Source organism: Xyrauchen texanus, chromosome 8 (assembly GCF_025860055.1).
Source record: "Xyrauchen texanus isolate HMW12.3.18 chromosome 8, RBS_HiC_50CHRs, whole genome shotgun sequence".
In the NCBI taxonomy this organism is placed as follows: domain Eukaryota; kingdom Metazoa; phylum Chordata; class Actinopteri; order Cypriniformes; family Catostomidae; genus Xyrauchen; species Xyrauchen texanus.
The window spans coordinates 13,246,934-13,268,995 of NC_068283.1; the positions used below are offsets into that span (position 1 = coordinate 13,246,934).

General features: G+C 43.3%; 1 protein-coding gene across 2 annotated transcripts in view; it reads left to right on the forward strand.

Annotated features, from left to right (window-relative positions):
- Positions 1-11,075, forward strand: part of LOC127648041 (noelin-2-like) — a 135,675-nt gene extending 124,600 nt beyond the window's left edge. For both annotated transcript variants that reach the window (XM_052132619.1, XM_052132618.1), the window contains exon 6: positions 10,165-11,075. In XM_052132619.1, the coding sequence (XP_051988579.1) occupies positions 10,165-10,839 (675 nt within the window). In that variant the 3' untranslated portion in view covers positions 10,840-11,075. The remainder of the gene's footprint in view (positions 1-10,164) is intronic.
- The last annotated feature ends 10,987 nt before the right edge of the window (positions 11,076-22,062 follow it).

Below are 22,062 nucleotides of genomic sequence, written 5' to 3' on the forward strand. Positions count from 1 at the left end.
GTAAATATAGTAACCATGTTTTAATTTTGTGGTTACTATGATTTTACTAAAAAATACCATGGTGATGCAATGGTTAATGTAGTAAAATAGTTTTTGTAAGGATAGGTTAGGATTAGGTTTAGGTGTAGAGGATGATAGGGCAGGGGTACTCAATAGGTGGACTCCGGTCCGGATTTGGACCGAAGGTCAATTCAATCCAGACCGAGATCTAAATCTTTGTGCTAGTTTTCTAACACAAGGGATTGCGTGAGCATATGTGCATAAAAGCTTGGTGTGAATGGCCCTTTAAACTAGCGTGTTAAATGTCTGCAACAGAATCATATGAACAAGTAAATAGACAGCCAGTATTTGTACACTTTCCCGCTCCATGTGCGTTGCCACTCTTCCCACATTAATGTGAGCAGACATGAAGCATCACATAGTAGAGCTACAGACACGGATATTATAACAACAGTAGAGTGTAGCAGAGACATACACTGAGCAGCAATATAGATGGATACCGGCATCTTTTGCTAATATATACAGCAGATAACAAGAGTTCATCTTCATGTGTCTGATATGACTCAGACGGTTTGGCTAAGCCAGGTTTGTGACAGGACAGTTTAACATTGTTCCGGAGCGACTTTCGACCTTAACGTTTTTTTCCCAGTAAAAAATTTGCTTTATTAATCAACATGTTACAAGCCTTTCATAATAAACAAACTGATTTTTGTTTTCATTTTCTGAAAATGAATAAGAGATTATTATTTAATAATAAGAGGCAAGAAAAGACAACAAAAACTTTGAAATTACGTGTTCTCTGCTTAAGATGAAAACGTGTCCATTATTTGATAGTCAGCCCATTTATACTTAACTACAGCAAACAGTGTTTTTGTACACTGCTTGTATGTTGTTTGTTCTCACTTTAAGGAAAATATAAATGTGGTCCATTCACACTTTTACACTTCCTTAATTTTATCTAATATAAACATTATCAGTCACAAGCCTTCTATGCCTCCATACATATGCATTTGAATGTAATTTGACAGTCTCATGTCCTCATACTTGCCCAGTTATGAAGAGACTATTTTGACTCTTTAGGATTTTTTTTCCCTCTTATTTTACAAAGTACTATAGCTGCCAAATTGGAAATGTATTATAACTATCCCCTGAAAATTTGTATTTCTTGCATTATATCAAAGCCGTACTGACTACTGACACTGTGTAAGTTTTTATTGTCCGGACGTTTCCTGGGAAGGAAATGTCAAGACCGGACCTCTTGGAACTTTAATTGAAGACCCCTAGTGTAGGGTGACTTTGGGACTTATAATATTCATAAAAAAAAAAAAAAGGCATTAGTACATATATGTTGAAACCAAGATTAAGAAATGCTGTAAAAGTATTGTTTATTTTAAGTTCATATTAACTAATGTAGTTAACCAATGTTGACTAATACAATCTGTAACTGGAAAGTGATTTACAGTATATTTTAAATTGAGTTCCCCGTCTGTCACTCAGTCGACGTTGTGTCGCTGAGTTGACACTAGGGGTCGCTCCTGCGGAGCACGGCCATCTCTGATTTTGAGAAAAGGCCAATGAGAATTGGCGTGTGGAATTTGCATGCCACTCCCCCGGACATACGGGTATAAAAGGAGTGATGCTGCAAATCATAGCCATAGAGTTCAATTCCTCTGCTGTTCATTCATCTCTGCAAGCTGTTGGCTTTACGGTGCTTTCCAGCGGTCCTCCCCCTCGCATACTACGTTGTGCTGAGCATACACCCCTGGGCGCTTCAGCAGGCTGATAAAAGAGTTTACGGAGTGAATAACTTTGTTTATATATATATATTTATATTCTCGTATACATATATATATATATATATAAAAAAAAAAAAAACATTAAAAGAGTGGCACAAACGGTGAAGTGTCTTTTTCAAGATGTCTTTCCGTTTGTGTGTGTTTCCTGGTTGCGGTCGTTCTCTCTCCCCGTCTGATGGCCACGATCGCTGCCTCTTGTGCCTGGGTGCTACCCACGCAGAGTCAGCGCTTATGGATGGTTCATGCACTCACTGCGAGAGCATGCCCACGGCTACGTTGCGATCGCGCCTCGCACTCATAAGAGCGCAAGGCACCCCAGCCGCTCCCCGACTTGGTCCTTCTACCTACGGGTATGAGGCGGTGTCGGCTAGCGCTGGGGGCGATATGGGGACCACAGTGGGAGCCTCTCCGCCGGGTACAACCCCATGGACCTCCCACTCCCCGCCACGCTCGTATGCTCCAACCGAGCGCTGGGGCGTGGTTGCCGGTTCGCTTCATAGCGGACCCGCGATCATGTTTGGAGCGCCTGACGACAATGAGATCTCGATCACGGCATCGGAGAGCGGATTTGTCATGTCTGACACTGAAGACTCGGCTGAGCTCCCATCCTCGGGTGCGGCGGCTCAGTCGCAGGCTGACGCGGAGCTGACAGCCATGCTTGCCCGGGCAGCCGCGAGTGTCGGGCTGGAATGGAACCCTCCGCCTCCCCCCGAACCCTCGCGGCTCGACGATTGGTTCCTGGGGCCGGAGCACCGCTTCCCGGAGGTGCATGAGGAGCTTACGCGCTCGTGGCGCGCACCTTTCACTGCCCGCACATGAGCGGTAAGCTCCTCCGCTCTCACTACCCTCGACAGCGGGGCGGCAAGGGGCTACACGGTGATTCCCCAGGTGGACCAAGCGGTCGCGGTGCACTTATGCCCGCAAAACGCCTCCACCTGGCAGAACCGCCCGACGATTCCGTCCAGGGCCTGTAGGCTGACGTCGTCTCTGACGGCTAAAGCCTACAGTGCCGCTGGACATGCCGCCTCCGCCTTACATGCCATGGCACTCCTGCAGGTGCACCAAGCCAAGGCACTTAGAGAACTACACAAGGGTAGTCCTGACCCGGGTCTAATGCAGGAGCTGCATTCAGCGACCGACTTCGCCCTCTGGGCAACGAAGGTCACGGCGTGAGCTCTCGGGCAGGCGATGTCCACCTTGGTGGTCCAGGAGCCCCACCTATGGCTCAACCTGGTCGAGTCGCGAGAGGCTGACAAGGTACGTTTCCTTGACGCCCCCATCTCCCAGGTTGGGCTGTTTGGCGACACCGTTGGAGACTTCGCTCGGCAGTTCTCAACGGTAAGGAGGCAGACGGAGGCTATACAGCACATCCTGCCCAGGCGGAGCTACAGGCCCCGCACCCCATCTGCTCTTCGCCCAGCGATCCCCTGCAGTACCAACACCAGCCCCGCCACAGCCCGCCCCTCGGGGCCGGCCCCGGCGCAGAGCTACCCGCAGGACGGCGACGCCCCCCGCCTCACAACCGGCCGCCAAGAAGGCTTCGAAGCGCCCCTGAGACGGGCAGCCCTGGGACTCAGGGAACTGCACTTCGGGAGCTGGTAAGCAGACCACTCCCTCCCCCGCCGGAGGGGCGGGTGGAGAATCCTTATTTCCTTTTGGGGTTTATTTCACCGCATGCCCAACGGGCTGCGGTACCCACATTTTCAAAAGAAGAGCAGTTTCCTCAGCCCCCGGGCTCCACTTCCGGTTTCCCACCGGTTCTCTTTGGCAGGTACAGCGCCCTGGAACCGGGTTTTCCGCTTCCACACGTCCAGCCGTGGCACAACCCCGCCCCCGAGCCGACGGTCTTCGCGGGCCACGAGGAAGAAATTCTTCCTCCCCCGTCCCAGGCTGTTCCGGGAGCGGTCACAAGGAGCCAGGTAAGTGCTTTGATGTCCCTAGACTCAGCACCCCGGGCTCCGCCCCGTCGCGAGGCCCCGCCTGCCGGTACCTGCCGGTTCCCTTGGACGGGCCCGCGACTGCATTGGCACATCAACTGCCTCGAGTTGCTGGCAGTACTACTTGCCCTGAGGAGGCTTTTGCCGTTAATCCGGGGCAAGCACATGTTGCTCCGGATGGACAACACAGCCGCAGCGGCGTAAATAAACTGCGGCGGTCTACGCTCACGCCGCTTGTCACAACTTGCCCGCAGTCTCCTCCTTTGGAGTCAGCACCGACTCAAGTCACTGCGGGCCACTCACATCCCAGGTTACCTCAACAGCTGTCACGGCAGGTTACATCCAGGGGAGAGTGGAGGCTCCACCCCCAGGTGGTTCAGCTGATCTGGAGTCGATTCGGCCAAGCGCAGGTAGACCTGTTCGCTTCTCCGGAATCCTCCCATTGCCCACTCTGGTACTCTCTGGCCAAGGCCCCCCTCGGCACAGATGCCCTGGCACACAGTTTCCCCCAGTGAGCCTACTTGCACAGACGTTGTGCAAAGTCAGGGAGGACAGGGAGCAGGTGCTCTTAGTGGCCCCTTATTGGCCCTCCCGGATTTGGGAAGCATGATTTGATCATCAGGTTCCTGAGGGGCGCGAGGAGGTTAAACCCCCCCCCAGGCCGCGCCTCGTTCCCTCGTGGGACCTCTCCGTGGTCCTTCGGGGCCTTCGGGGAGCTCCCTTCGAGCCCCTTGAGTCAGCAGAGCTAAAGGCGCTCTCTCTGAAGACCACCCTCCTGACGGCGCTCACCTCCATAAAGAGGGTAAGGGACATGCAGGCGTTCTCTGTTAGCGAACTGTGCCTAGAGTTCGGTCCGGCTTACTCTCACGTCATCCTGAGACCCCGACCGGGCTATGTGCCCAAGGTTACCACGACCCCCTTTAGGGATCAAGTGGTGAACCTGCAAGCGCTGCCCCTGGAGGAGGCAGACCCAACCTTTACGTTGCTGTGTCTGGTGCGTGCTCTTCGCATCTACTTGTACCGCACGCAGAACTTTAGAAGCTCCGAGCAGCTCTTTGTTTGCTTTGGTGGACAGCGGAAGGGAAGCGCTGTCTCCAAACAGAGGATCGCCCACTGGGTCGTCGATGCCATCACGATGGCATACCACGCCCAGCACGTGCCGCCCCCTGCTGGCCAACATTCTATGAGGGGCGTTGCGGCTTCATGGGTGTTGTCCCATGGCGCCTCTCTAGCAGACATATGTAGAGCCGCGGGTTGGGCAACACCTAACACCTTTGCGAGGTTCTATAACCTCAGGGTTGAGCCAGTTTCGTCCCGTGTGTTATCAGGTGACACAAACAGGTACGTTCGGGTCAGCTGGCCGGGTGTATCGCTTGTGCATAGCGCCTTTCCCCTCCCTTGAGGTGAAGACGTGCACTCTTTTCCCCAGTTGCGTTCGCAGGAAGTGTGAACCCTGGACGTTCTTCCTCCCTAGCCTAGCGGCCGTCGAGTCTTCGGAGAGGCTCACTGCCGCCCCGGTATGGGCGTCACTAGGCACCCGTACTGAGGTAAGTGCTCCACATGTGCTGGTTTCCCCCTTTGGCAACCCCGTGTGATGTATATCCCGCAAAATGGTTTCCCTACCGGCAAACCGCATCTTCCTTGGACAGAGGGCCCTCTGCCCTGGGTCGCCGTGTTTGTAGTAACCCCTCCCCACCTTTGGGTAGGGTCTACCACGGCGACGTTCCACACGATGTACTTCCGCTGCTAGCCGGTAAGACCGTGTGTATTCCATCTAAACCCCCCCCCCTCTCGGGGCCGGGTGTGGTCTCCGTGGTGTCCTCCTCTTTGGAGGGACACCCCCCAGCTTGGACCATTTATATTTGGCCCCCAGCCGAATGATTGCATTCCTTTTACAGGGCAGAAAAATAGAGAGAAGGCACCGGCTGGGCCAGCCAGTCCTTATACTCCTGAGCAGTTAGCTGTTCCCCCTAGGTGCAGGGGACCATTTCATGCCTGCCAGTGTGTAGGGGGTAGTTATGCGACGGCTTGCTGCGCTGGCTACGAGGCACACAGAGGTTTGCCCGTCTCGCACCGCTTGTCTGCGTAACTCGGTTCAGCTCTGTGCCATTTTCCAGTGTCAACTCAGCGACACAACGTCGACTGAGAGACAGATGGGGAACGTCTCGGTTACTGGCGTAACCTCCGTTCCCTGATGGAGGGAACGAGACGTTGTGTTCCCGCTAGCCACAATACTGAACCATCCGCTGAAAGCGCCGGGTCTTTGGCTCCGCTCCTCAGTGCGATACCTGATGTGTATTTGCAGCGTCACTCCTTTTATACCCGTATGTCCGGGGGAGTGGCATGCAAATTCCACACGCCAATTCTCATTGGCCTTTTCTCAAAATCAGAGATGGCCGTGCTCCGCAGGAGCGACCTCTAGTGTCAACTCAGCGACACAACTTCTCGTTCCCTTCATCAGGGGAACGAGAACGTACGTCAGTAACCGAGACGTTTTTTCTTCTTAACCCTTGGATGGAATATTTTTTTAAAGCATGAATTATTATGTTAAGTTATGCTTAAGAAAATACTATTTGCTAATAAACATAAATATATATAATACACTTAATATAAATAAATTCAATATATATTCTTTGCAAACAATATTTTGTCTTGCTGTAATATCTTGTGCAGTTTTGCCTGGAAAACAAGACAAAAAAAAAATTGAGGGTCATCATTTATTCTATGTTCCATGTAAGCGTCTAAATGGGTGCCACAAGCTGAAAGTTCATCTCCCATGATGCCCTCCTTTGTCATGACTTTTAATGCTCACATCACTCACCTCGATCGTTTAGATGTAATATCAATCCCCTATCATGTAAATTAACGAATACATCATGCCAATCAGGCGAACTGTGTCTGTATAAGGTACTGTCAACAAATTCAGCATGTCACACATTTCCATGCAGGAAGAGCTATCCAGAGAGATATTACATAGAGGCCAACTGCGGTGTGACCACCACGATCTACAGGGACTCATTTAGCCAACAAAATAAATGCTATACTTAATGTTCCTGTTAAACTGCCTGTCAATAAGTCACCTGCTCTCCTCCTCTCCAGTCACAACGCAGCCCCACAATAGCTTAAAAATAAAACTATGTAGCGCATCTCTCTGTGGAAAGAGAAATGGAGGAATACGCAGGCAGAGGGAGACTGCAGGAGGGAGGAAGGGGGAGGAGGCCAAAGATAGCAGGGGAATGTTAAATCCTCAGAGGGCCTTCATTATTCAGAAGCAAGCACATAATAACCATCCTAAATTAGCCTGTCTGAAGTTTCATTAGGATGTGTTAGTAAAGAGAGCATGGTGCATGGCTTGGTAGAGATGGGGCACAGCATGGCTGTTGTGTGCTTGATAGATACTTGCATGCAGGGGTTAAAAGAAAAAGTGAGAGAGAGAGGAAAAGGGAGAAGGAGGACTGCTAACAGGATTTTTTTCCTGTGAGTATAGAGTGGAAAAGGGCAGGGGAAACCACTGCAGACATGTGTAGAACGCATACAGCATCTCCTCTCCCACCGTGAGCAGATCAATACATTTAAAAACACACAAACACACACACATAGACACACACTCTTACACACTGTGCACATTGAGAATCACTGCTGGTTACACAGGAAGAAAGGCTCTGCTGTCAAGTCAGGAGATGGCATCTCTTTTGATGTGCTGTACTTTTATCCATGTATATGCTAGCTCTCTCCTCCTGCCTAGGTACATACTCTTACCTTTCATTGCTCACCTGGATCATTTTGGTTCTTTCTTCATTTCTATCCACCATTCATTTTATATACTGTGGCCTCAAGAGGTATTTGGACACCTGAGCTACACTTAATAATGTATGAATGTCACTGCAATATGCAATAGATAACACAATTTCAAACCATGTGACTTTTATTTTGTATTTATTATTATTATTATTATTATTATTATTATTACAAATGGTTACATTCTTTTCTCAATACAGAGTATATATTTTCAAAACTCTTCATACTATAAACAAAACATCAGTGTCTGCAGACTGAACTGTGGATCAATTCATCTCACAAAATGTATTTAATTACCATATCTGTAAAATTCATGAAATTATTTCTGGTTCTGTTGGTTGGTTCTACGGTTCTGTTCAGGGCAAACTCTCCACCCACCTGACAGATCAGGGAGTGCAGCGAAGAAACCCCCCAGGGGTGGCAGAATAGATCCAGCAGAATGAATACAAATTTCTCCCAATTAATGCCCAATTCCCACTACTTAGTAGGTCCTCATGGTGGCACGGTTACTCACCTCAATCCGGGTAGTGGAGGACAAGTCTTAACTGCCTCCGCTTCTGAGACAGTCAATCCGCGCATCTTATCACGTGGCTTGCTGTGCATGACACCACGGAGACTCACATCACGGGAGGCTCATGCTACTCTCCGCGATCCACGCACAACTTACCACATGCCCCAATGAGAGTGAGAACCACTAATCATGACCACAAGGAGGTTACCCCATGTCACTCTACCCTCCCTAGCAACCGGGCCAATTGGTTGCTTAGTAGTACTGAACTGGCTGGAGAACTTAGGAGTCACTCTGACTCCAGGGGTGGTAGTCAGCGGCAATACTCGCTGAGCTACCCAGGACTCGCATTGTCAAATGTTTTAAACTTTCTGACAGTGCAACATGGTAAAATCCTTAATTGTATAACAGATTATATGGACACCTAAAATAACTTCAAATACTCTATACCATGTTGATAAATCAAGAACAAGGTGAAATATCACATTTAAGATTGGCATTTCAAACTGGCAAACGATTGTAATCTTAGAGCACAGAACACAAGGCAGATATAGAGAAAACTAAAAAGAAAAGCTGCCATTCAAGAGTGGAGCTGGGGATGGAGGAGAGTGTTAAGTGAAGCTGGCATCCATGCAATACAATAGGCAGCTAAGGCAATGAAAAAATGGAGGACTTAAAAAGGACTGCTCTGATTAGCATCTCATTTGTATTGATAGGATTGTGATCAGCCGAGCGTCCGCTGATTGCAGCTGGACTAACGTTACCTGCCTGAACTGATGCTACACTTCATTGTGCAAACATGGCAGACAGAGCTGATAGACTGGTATCAAAAGGAAGAGGAAGAGAACGAGAAAGAAAGAGTTTACATTCGAGGTGCAATGCATTAATGCATATTGAATTGGCACATGATTTGAAATTTGGTCATGCAAACTTCACTGCAGCGCATCCTGCACATCCTGTACATGTTTGTAAATGTTGTTTTCTAAAGCAAAGCCAAGATGCTTGGCAAATAAATAAAAAAGTGGTTACCTGTATTTTGTGGTTTTGAGGTCATTGTGTTATGACTGGCAAGCTGTGTTTGCTGAGTGGGAATGTTTGCTTTTTTATGGTAGAATGCCCTTACTTTAATAAATGTATGAAGTATTTTGGTGACGTTAGTAAATTTTGGAAGAGAAATGAACAGATGTGTCAAGCTGCTTGCTGCAAAAACTGTGTGGTGTTTGAAAAATGGGTACACAGAATTGAGTAAAGCATGTACTCAACTGCAAAAAAAGAACAAAACTGTGAAGATAGATACACAAGGACAATTTATAAGCAAAACATTTATAAAAAAAAAAATAACTCTGAAAAAAATAAATTTGAAATTATGAAACAATAGATATACTCTTCAAAACGAAGGCAAAAAGATATATCTAAATTTTAAAACCAGAAAATTTCAAACCAGTTGGCATTTATTTGAAAGAAAGAGCACAAGCACACTTTTTTAAGCAAACCATTTAACAAAAAGAAATTTGTTGGGTTTATAACTCCCCTGGAAAAAAAAAATATAATAGCACAGACACACTTTATTGATTTAATATGCTATTTAAAATTAAGACAAAAAGTATCTGGACACTTAAGCCCCGCTAAAATGTATGAATATTATTTCTATATATATATAACAAAATAATAAACCAAGTGACATTAATTTTATAGAAATATAGCACATGCTCACTTTTCACCAAAAGAAGTTTGTGAGGGTTTTAATTTACTGTATAAAACATTTTGTTCATGTGTATTTGGGCACTTTCTTTTTCACAAAGCTGGTGAATGTGATGAACTGCACCTTTAGTTATACTGCTAGCACACATCTGTGAACTTGAGGGGAACTGGTGTCATACATCCATTAAAAATCACCTTGATCTGTTTTAAAGTAATTGCAAAAATAACTTAGAAAAGTTAAGTTTGTGCTGAGAAAAACTCTAGAGGCATTTTTTTGCAGATGCCACCTGGTTTGATATTTTTAATCTAATGCAATGTCATTTATGCATTATTAAGCATAGCTTTATTGTCCAAATACCTTTTGGGGCTGCTGTATATATTGTTTGCTTAGTCTTTGTCTTACATCTTATTCTCTGTCTCTCAGGTGTGGTCTATGGACGGTTATTTTAAGGGTCGTCGCGTGCTGGAGTACCGCACGATGAATGACTTCATGAAGGGCCAGAACTTCGTGCAGCATCTTCTCCCCCACCCTTGGGCAGGTACAGGTCATGTGGTCTACAACGGCTCCCTCTACTACAACAAATACCAGAGTAACATCCTCATCAAGTACCACTTCCGATCCCGAAGCGTCCTGGTGCAGCGCAGCCTTAGCGGTGCCGGCTACAACAACACCTTCCCCTATTCATGGGGAGGCTCATCTGATATCGACCTCATGGCTGACGAGAATGGGCTGTGGGCTGTCTACACCACCATTCCCAATGCTGGCAACATTGTGATCAGTCGCCTGGAGCCGCAGAGCCTGGAGGTGCTGCAGACGTGGGACACTGGCTTCCCCAAACGCAGCGCTGGTGAGTCGTTCATAATCTGTGGCACGCTCTATGTCACCAACTCCCACCTGGCTGGTGCTAAGATCTACTTCGCATATTACACCAACACCTCCACCTATGAGTACACAGACATCCCCTTTCATAACCAGTACTCCCACATCTCCATGATGGACTACAACCCTCGGGAAAGAGTGCTGTATACCTGGAACAACGGACATCAAGTCCTCTACAATGTCACATTGTTCCAAGTCATCAAAACTGCCGAGGACTAGGTCATGCAGACCTTAAAAATATATTTGCTCACATTGAAATGTACACACACACTGATATTCCCTTGCACATACTTACATGTACACACACATTTATGTGGAGAAGGACATGACTAAATCATAGACTTTTTTACTGCATTCAAAACTTCATAGAGTGCTATTATTCATCTAATGTTTCAAGGAGAGTAAGTTTGGTATTGATATATGGACTAAGCCTTTATTTTCTTTCCTGTGATGATTCAGCATGAGTATTTTCTTTTTATTTGTGAAAAAAGAAATAAATAAACATTAAACGTTCTCAAGTTTCACGTTCATTTCAAAGGCCAATGATTACTGTTGGCTCTGTTCTGTACAGAGGTGTGGCCAACCCCGTCTCACGACAAGAGCCATGGCAAAATCATTGGCTCTTACAAAAACTTAAGACATCCACTCCCATCAAGAGAAATAAATGAACAAATAAACAAACTCTAACCAAAACATAAACCTAACTATAAACGCTAAGCCCTTCCCAAAACCCTGAACCTAACCTTGATTTCAGTCGGATAATAACTTTTGTGTCTCCATTGAAGAAAGCAAACAGTAGGGTTTGGAACAAGACGAGATAAGATATAACAGGTTATTGACATACATCAGTCATTTAATAAATAAATATGGAATGAGTAACAAAATTTGTTCTTAAAATATTAGTGTTTGAGAGGAGGTAACCTAAAATGTGATGCATGGATTGTATCAAGCCAAGTTGTATTATATCTCATGATTTTGCCATCTTGAACAAATTATTATAAGTTGTCATGAGACTGTACTGGCAGTGTCTGGATAGGTGGTCCTAAAGGTGCCACCCCAAAATTCCAACTTATGATTGGCCATCTCCCAAGTCCGAGGCGGAACCTTCACCTCTGAAAACTCCTGCACTCCACCTTTTCACTTTTTCATGGATTACATTAAATTGTAGTAAGATAACAAAAGAAGTCAACACAACATTAAGTGCAGCTACTATTAAGTCCCTGTCAAGCAATATTGATTTAAATGAAGGCAGTCCATTCATAAGAATTTGGTTGTCAAAAAGGTGCTGTATGCAGTGCATTAGAAGAATATATATACATGGACTCTGTATCTTACGTTCTTTCCGCGCATTAACTGCATCCTTGTTCAATGTCAGGCATATTTGCATCAGTGGCAGCCCGTCAAAGGAGGCAAGGGAGGCTAAGCCTCCTCAAAAATGTATTCCAAATAACATAACAACAACAAATTTAATAAAAAGTTGTTTAATCAACTTAATCAATCTGTATAAAGCATATAAGGCAAAAAAAAATGTAATGCGCAGTAGCCCAGGTGAGTTTAATCACTCTATGAATCAGTATGAATGCCACAAGATGGGCATACAGCATCCTCTCATTAGTAAACTGACCAATCAGAATGGATATTCAAATAACGTCATTTGCTTCCATCCAAAAAGCATCTGAATAGGACAAATGGAGGCAAAATAAAAATTATAAATAAAATCGTTATCAGAGGTAACCTTTCAAACCAACCAGCTTTCTATATCACTTAGGCACATCAGCAAGCCTTCTTGTAGTGAAGGAAGACTTTGAAATTTAGCCAAAATATTGATGAAATCCAAATTGTTGAAGGGTCTTAAACCAGGACTGAACAGCAGGATCATACAAATATCATATAGGACTCAATGAAGGAACGAGGAAGGAGCTGCTGTACACATAGGTGAGCAGGTGTTAGATTGAATGGGGCCCTCCATTCATTTAAATATGTTTGTATTGATCATCTGTAGATTGGAAAGTGTTAGGTTGGTGATCGGAAAGATTACAACAAATCGTTAATGCATCGACTATTTTAAGATATCAGGGAGAGAACATGTTTTCATGGGAGCATAATTATCAGCAAAAAAAATAAAAAACATATTAAACCATAATGCAACTTTGAATTGGTTTGATCAATCAATATATATTTATATATTTGCTTCACCAGAAAATCTCTTATATACCCATGGAAAAATGTGGTGCTCATCAGGACCAACTGGATGTAGGCTGAGTTAAATTATAAAGAATATTAATATAGTTAATTATATTGATCCTAGACACACAAATCATGGCTAGTATTAAAAATGATCAATGGCTCTTTGATATAATTTGTTTCTGAAATCCCTAAACTGCAAATAGTCTGCAGTAGTCTCAGAAGTCTTAGCGCAGTTACATATTTCTCAGAATTATAGCAAATTGCAATTTGTGCCGCTTCATTAACATACAACCACAGTTTGTGCACATATGCCTACAGATGGCCAAAGCACTCCCACACATGCCCACTTGTGTGTTGTGTTTAGAATGAGCGCTCTCACAAAAGTTTGATAAGGCACAGCGCATGGTTGTTGCGCATAGCGCATTCAGGAACATAGAGACCAATAAAAAATGTATTATTAATAATTCTATAATCATCAGTGAAGTTGGGATATGCTTCATGCCACCCTTGAATAAGTCTATGCCCCATGTGGGCCACCCCAGTCAAAATAAATCTGGCCATATTACTGGTTCTGTGTGGAGTGTCTGTGAAAATGTTTGTTCGTTCAATATTCTTAGCAAAATCTTTAACAAAGCCCTTCTCCAAACTCCAGCTGTGATATAACTAGAGATGTGACAGAGCAATGTGAGTCAAGCTCCCCTTCACTGCTTCTGCAAGAGGATCCCGTTTCTGTTTGGTTTCAGCTATCCTGTGGAGAGATGTCAGTCTGGCGGAGCTCCGTTCCATGAAGGGCAAAAAGGTGAGGCAGCTGAGGAGAAGAGATGGATACAGCAGAAGGATGAATAAAAAAGCAACAGCTTTCAGTTGGACAGATGAAGCCCCAGGCTACAGTGATACCTGCTGCCTTTGTTGTTGTGTGTGCTTGCCAATTTGCAATCTGTTTCCATTTATCTTGCGAGGCACACCTCCACAGCAGGATGCACTTTTACTCGATGGAAAATATTAAATTAGAGACTGTGGGCTTGTCCAAATACCTGTTAGATGTGCTCTTTAATTACTTAGAGATAGCAGCACTGAAACAGTCTATAAATTGGCACTGTTCAGTGTGATCAACTTTGATGATTGCATTAAAGGTGTCTCTAGTACTCTGGCAGAATCTTGAGAGAACTTCATTCAATGCACAAAATTTCACTAGAACAACATGTACATCATTGCTCTATTAAAACATACTGTTACCTACAGAAATCAACTTTGGTGCAAAACTCCAAAAGTACTGATAAATGAAAATGCGCAAATCTGCATGAACAGCTCATTCTTAAATCTTCATGGTTTTGACATGATTTATTTAACACGCAAAGAGGTTAACCAGTCATACAGTAACAGAGATGGTTTGCATGGAAGTCTTAAAGGGGTCATAAAAGGATACATTTATTTTTCCTTGATCTTTTAAAATAAAAGCACCTGATGTATTATGAAAGCATACTGTAAATTTCAGAACTCAAATCATCCTCGCCAGACCAAATAGATAATTTTGAAGTTGAAAAACAGTTTGTTCTAAAATATTAGTTTTTCTCTAAGACAGCCATTAAAATAAATTAACATATGACCGCCCATAGTTACACATCAATGAAAGAGTCTTGGCCTGCCCAATTGTGGTAAGTTAATAAGTAAGTTACTTTTAAAAAACACTAGGGAACTAATGATAAGAGTAAATGGTCTGCACTTATATAGTGCCTTTTTAACCTTAACAGTATTCAAGGTGCTTTACACTGTGACTCATTCACCCATTCACACACACATTCATACACCAATGGCAGCAGGCGCTAGCCTGCCATTGGGAGCAACTTGGGGTTCAGTGTCTTGCCCAAGGTCACTTCAGCATGTGGAGTCATGTGGGTTGGGATTCGAACCACCAACCCTGCAAGTAGTGGCCGACCCACTCTACCAACTGAGCCACAGCTGCCCCAACAAGTAAAATGTGTGAAAGTCCACCATTGTGCTGTTCATGGCCACGTGTAGCACCTTCCACTTTGCATATTCTTCAGAAGGATCCTGATATTATGAAAAAGTGGCAGCAGATTATTTTCAACAAGGGCCCTGATCTTTTCAGTCCTACCTTAACAGTTTAGCAGCACATTTCAGTATGTGTTGTTCTGTGAACAATCAGTATGTTTACATTCACTTTAAAAGTTTGATTTCGGTCAGACTAAAACAATAATTTGTCTTTTTAAAATATTACAAAGACGCTCACGTCTGATTGAAATCGTATGAAATCTGGGACTAATAGACCTAGATAATGTGATTGTAGCTCGGCTTCATTAAGCATGTATACACGTTAATATTTTCATTGTTTAGGATAGAAAGTCAAACAGAGAGGTCGAGAAATACACGATCGGCAGAGTTTGGAACAATTTACATATCCCACTGTTTCATTTTTCTCCACGGTGAATTCAGTACTCTTTTGCGGCAAAGAGCCATTGTGCATGAGCCTTACACATACTTTTTGTAATTTACTACAAGGCGCAAAAAAATTGGAAAATGGTGTTGATATGTGTCAGATTGGTGCGGCTAAGACTGCTGACGAGTTGTAGATAATTAGTGCTTCATTTGTATACGTACAGGGGAATGAGATCTTTGATGCAGTGAGGCAGATAAAAATAGCAGAATTCATGCTGAGAATGCAGCAATGTTTAGAAGCCAATCAAAATAAATCTAAAGTAAGCTCTCTCAAACCACTCTTCCTCTTTCTCTCTTTCATGCACATGCATTCACCTAAGCCTTATGAATCTTTATTGCAGGTGGAACAACATTAGCTCAGCCACATCTCTTATTTGAGTGCCTCAAATCAGCAGGCGTTCCTTTTGAATAAACCATGAGCCTTTTACAGCCTCCATTGCATCTACTTCGCCTCCTTGTCTTACCTCGATTCATGCAGACTGGCACAAAATTTCAATGACACTAGCAAGCTGACTTTTTGAATTCTGCTGGATGTATGTATGTGATAGAGGGGATGTGATGTAGAGAGATGGACTTATGGGTGCACCACACATTGTGTTTGTGCGAGTGAGATGTCAGATTCACATAGCATCCTCTACTGGGTGAGGCTGCAGTCAACCCAGCATGCACTGCTGTTTAATTAAGACTTACAGCCCAAATGGCAGGCATGACAGCTATTTCAGATGAAGCCAATTAAAAGAGCCATGAGCCCTCCCTTCCATGGCAGTGTAAAAACAACATATATTACTGTAATAAGGCCTTCTCTCCTTTTCTCTTTCCCATCCTCTACTGTAAAGCACATTGTTTGACAAACAAATACACATTGGGCCTAAATTAACACTTGCCAGTTGCCTCTTGCCAGTGAAATTGGCCTTGGTGAATAAATAAAACACTGCCCAGTTGGCTAGTAACATTTATAGGAATTGTGACATAACACATGGCTCTTTTCTAAAACAAAGTGAGTTGCTTTGCTGGCAGCATCCTTAAAAAAATGGAATCATATAAATTACAAATTTGGAAAGCCATACATATGCAGCAACTTTGAGTGTCATACATGTTACGCTACTCATATGAAGCACACAGAAAACTTGACTCACAAATCATTTTAATAAAGTTTGCCGTTAGTCAAGTCAAGTCAATTTTATTTGTATAGCGCCTTTCACAACACACATCGTTTCAAAGCAGCTTTACAGAATATCAGCATTAACAGACAATAAAACTTTAATGTCTATAAAGTCGATTAATCATCATTGTGTAATTTAGATAAAATACAATTTTTAATAGTGTTTAAAAATAATTAAATGATAATTGTATTAACCCCAGTGAGCAAGCTGTAGGCGACTGTGGCAAGGAACACAAAACTCCACAAGATGTTGATTAATGGAGAAAAATAACCTTGGGATAAACCAGACTCACTGTGGGGGCCAGTTCCCCTCTGGCTAACATTATGAATGTAATGTAAATATTAATTATGTATAGGTAAAATCATGGTTTAAAATTATTAAACTAAGTGTTAAGGGTCAGTGATTAAACATCGATTGTGTTTGAACTGTAAGATTAATGACCAAAGTCTTTGAAGTCCATCTTGATTAATTGCAGCAGTTCACATAGATGCAATTGTTCTTTTTAATTGGCTGATGAAGGCTTTTGTTGGCAATAGTTAGTCTAAGCATTTCATTTCAAGATCGTAGTCCATCAACAGACCGAGATGATGCAAGTTGGAGTTGGCATCATTTCATCCTCTGAAGTCCGTCATAATAGATTGAAGTGATGTTTGGCTGGCACCGGCTGCATTTAGTCATCATCATTCTGCAACATGTAGCAGTGGAGTCCAACATGAAGCAGGAATGGTGCTGGATCCAGCCGGTTCTGGTGACCTCAGGATAGGAATCCCGAGGTTGAGACAGGGAAACAAATAAAAAGATGTAAGCGTAGATGCCATTTAATTTATTGCAGTTAGCATGTTGTTACGCATATTAATAACATAATAATAAGCATAAAACTCCATAACAGACAAATATTGGGTAAAATAGTCTATTTTTATCAATACTTAAGCTTATAATTTTATAAAAAGCACTTACATTAATTCTTCTGTTAAACCTCATGTATTATTTAAGCTGAAAAGTTGTTTAAATTGTAATTTTTACAGTTTTCAGGATTTTAGGTTTTGTTGGCATTACATGATAATGGCAACAAAAATTGGCCCCCATTCACTTCCATTGTAAGTGCCTATGTGCTATGAGTGAGTCAGTGAATCATTTTGAGTCGTTCATGGCCGAAATCTACCAAGAGACTTTATAGTGTTTAAGCATTAAAAGAACAAAGCAGATCTAAAGTCTTCCTTCAGTCGGAGAATTATTTTTCATCTAAAAAACACAACAATAATAGTGAGTTTCAATAACGTCGTCCTTCTCCTTTATTAAAACTTCCATGGCTACAAATCTACTGACTTCAGTATAAGAATTAAAAACACAAACAGATATATGGTATTATTTTCCTACAGTAGCCTATTTAAACTGCTGTGCATGACTTTTATCAGAAAAGACCACAAAAACAGGCAAATAATAATCATTTTGAGTTTCAATAATGTTCTTTTGTCATTGTAAAGTGCATTTCACATGAGTTGAGCTCAGCATTGCCCGACAAGAGGAGCAGAAAGTGTCACAGAGGGGTGATTTTATGAGTTTGCCACGTAAAAAAGTGGGAAGTGTGCATATTAAACATTGAAAACATTCATTTGGAAGAGAGAAAAAAGCTTGCAGTTGCTTTGATAGCAGAAAGTAATAAAAGGACTCGTTTATGTTTAGGTCTAAGCGTTTTCTTGGTGAATTTAAATGAGTTCAATAACTGGGGTCTCTGATATTCTGAAACGATAAGGTAATATTTAATTAAAATAAATTATGACACATACAATGTATTAAATATTTCTTGTTGCTTAATACACTCAATTACATTATTGGTGAAGCAAAAACGTGGTGTGACATCACTTCATAAACATTTATTCTGATGAATGGAGAGTGTCGTAAACTGACACCTACCTGTTGCAAGTTTTGATGCTGACTACCACCCTTGGAGTCGCAAGTTAGAATTCAGGGTGTGCTGAGTGACTCTAAGCAATCAAATTGGCCCGGTTGCTAGGGAGGGTAAAGTCACATGGTGTAACCTCATTGTGGTCGTGATTAGTGGTTCTCGCTCTCAATGGGGCACGTGGTAAGTTGTGCGTGGATCGCGGAGAGTAGCATGAGCCTCCACGTGCTGGGAGTCTCTGCAGTGTCATGCACAGCGAGCCATGTGATAAGATGTGTGGATTGACTGTCTCAGAAACTGAGGCAGCTGAGACTTGTCCTCCACCACCAGGATTGAGGTGAGTAACCATGCCACCAAGAGGACCTACTAAGTAGTGGGAATTGGGCATTCCAAATTTGGAGAAAAGGGGATAAAAAAAAACTCACTGACAAGTTCTTGGCATAGAGCTACTAAAGTAAGAATATGAGGAACAAGATCACAAGTTTTTGTGACAAAAGACTGGCTACCATATACAAATATGCATAATTACAGTAAGCAGACACTACCAACAAACCATCCAAGGAAGTTAACTATTTTTTTTCTATCTCTCCTTAAAAAAGAGAAAGCGCTAATCCAGGTTTAAATTAGTTCAGGTTCTCTCAAAAGTTTGGACGTCTGTAAAGAGGACAGATTGGTGGGAAGCCGTTTGGAATACGTTTTCATCCTCTTCCTTTTCTCCTATGAGACACTGCTTGGTAATTGGCCAAGTAATGGATTTTTGTAACTAAATGTTATCTCATTGATTGGTACTGCTCGTTCTAATTTCATTATGTGCTGATTTGTAAAAGACAATAAAGCAGAAATACGTTGCTGAGAAACATCCTGGTTACTTTCGTAACCTCCTTTCCCTGATGGAGGGAACAAGACGTTGTTTCGATGAAGTGACACTAGGGGTTCCTCTTGAGAGCCTGGAAACACCCCTGATCTTTGATAAAAGGCCAATGGGAATTGGCGAGTGGTATTTGCATGCCCCTCCCCTGGACATACGGGTATAAAAGGAGGGGACGTGCATACCGCTAATTAGGTTTTGTGCTGAGGAGCCGAGAATAAGGTCCCGGCCATTTCAGCGGTAGTTCAGCATTGTGGCAGGAGGGACATAACATCTCATTCCCTCCATCAGGGAACGGAGGTTATGAAAGTAACCAGGACGATCCTTATCTGTCACCCACTCACATTGTGTTGATAAAGTGGGGGAAACAAGTGGAAATACGTCACATAGTCTTGCAGAGTCTAGTCAGAAGTATGTTATGTGGAGAAGTCCCATGGTAGGTCCTACCCAGTGCTGGGGATGAAGCACTACGAGCATGGAGACAGGGGCAGAGGGTCTCTGGCCAAGGAAGACGCAGTTTGCCAATCGGGAAATGTTTTTCAGTGGAAATATATCGCAAGGGGTCACCTATAGAGAACCAGCGCATGCAGAGCACCTGTCCCAGCACGGGGTGTAGTTAGTACAAGTACTGGGCTGGCAGTGAGTTTCTCTGCAAACTCATCTGCCGCAGGGCTAGGAGGAAATCAACCAGGGGACACGTCTGTGAACACTGCTGGGAATCATTAACATTTACTTTACATTTATGCATTTAGCAGATGCTTTTATCCAAAGCAACTTACAGTGCACTTATTACAGGGACAATTCCCCTGGAGCAACATGGAGTTAAAGGGCACCTATTATGGCATTTAAAATGTTCCTAATATTGTTTTGGGAGTCCCCAACAACAGTTTTACATGCATGCAATGACAAAAAACACTTTTGTTGTCTTATAATATGCATTTATGTTTACCTGATTTGCTCACCGACTCCCAAATGATTCGTTCAACGACTCATTTTTCCAAACCCCTCCTTTGCGTGACGCTAATCTGCGGTGATTGGTCAGATGACCCAGTCAGTTGTGATTGGTATAATCTGTGCAGAGATTATCGAAAACGGAACGCCCATCACCGCTTTGTAGTAAAAAAATCTAAATCAGAGAAGGAATTTGAGTTGATTTATGTTAGCGATCATAGCCCAAAGTTCAGTGGTAAACACCCAATCAGTTATTGTTTGCGTTAGCCCAACGCATAAACATATTGGTAAAGCACTGCATTACTACAAGTTATTGCTCTATTCTTTATGACAACTCCAATAACATCGACAAACATTTCACATATTTAAAAAAAAATGACATTGGAGACCTAGAAGCTGCGCTGAGTGTAACTTACACAACACACACAGATACTTATTAAGCATGCTAAAAAACACATAAAAGCAAGAATTATTAAAGGGATACTCCAGGATGTAGCATTAAGCTTTGTATCAGTAGAAAACCAGTAGTATTTTCGAATTACCCTGCTTCCCCCCCTCATATCCCCATTATATGAGAGAAAATTTCATTTTTAGTCTGGAAAAAATCCTCCGATGACACAAAAATCGTCATTTTGCGTCATCGGAGGATTTTTGGGACAGAGGCTTTAAACTACAGCCAGTATTAGTAGCTAGTTCCGCATGTTTTCACCACGCCCATATGAGGCGGGATCTTACTCATAGAATGTAAAGATAGTGTCAGCCATCTTTAAGCTAAGCTAACAGGCTCTTGCTCTGTAAAACTTTGTATAATAGTCTAATCACGATGGCGGAAGAAAGATTTGAAGTAATGACAGATGGGGATTTCGAAGATCTTTTGTGTGAATCGGATGCTCGTGGCTACCTATCACGAGCCGCAATACAGCGACGAACAGTTGCGGGAGATGGAGGAACAAGAGGCGGCCGGAGCAGCTGCTGCAGCAGGGGAGCAAGACCTGCTTGGCGTTCAGGAGGAAGAGCCCGGCCAGACTCGAGCTGGGGCGAACTGGTGGTGTCAGTGCTCTCGCTGTGCGTCTATGCAAACAGATAGAGAGTCCTATTGCTGTCGCGAATTTCAGCGATGCCATTTTCTTCTGCATGAGATCGCTGAATCCGCTGATGAAACTGCACCGCTAGCATGTGTAACTGAGCACCCAAGTTTTGTACCACACATGGACAGGGGGGTCCTGGAAACTTATTTCAGGATCCCAAAGATAAATTGGAAACGCCAGCCAAAGCCTGCAGGGACAAATGGACGGCTTAGTGTAAAGTGAGTATTTGTTTTGTATTTCTTTTTGTTACTAAGATGTAATGTACAGAGTTTGGACACCCGGCATAATCGTGGTTTGGGAGTGACCTCGTAAATGCGGCAAAGCAAGTGCATTCTGGGAGTTGTTGTCTTTCAGCCACATGAGTAAAAAATACATTTTTTGCCTTTTCTCAGTCTAGAATGCTTCAAATTCAAAAATAATTTCACATTTCTACTACATAAATGACCACTATTAAATACACATTCATCTTCCCACAGCTGGAGTATCCCTTTAATAATACTTACAGGTTGTGATTCGGAGGAGGAAGCTGATACAAATAAACTTGGTACTGAACCTTCCTTCGCGAATCCACACTTGAAAGCATTCATGTTCGTAAAGCAATCGTCATTAAAATGACGCGAACACAGCACAAGGTTCGGGCTATACTTGTGTGGTATAGTTGTAAATATAAACTCTAGCCACAGATTCTTCACATGCTCGTCCCTGGGCAGTGAAAAAAAGGTCGCTTTTGATATGCACTTCAGAACACAGCACCTTGTTGTCGACAGTCAACATGATGTTTTCAAGTTTTCCCTGGTGTCTGCACGCGCAATGAGTGGGCGCAGA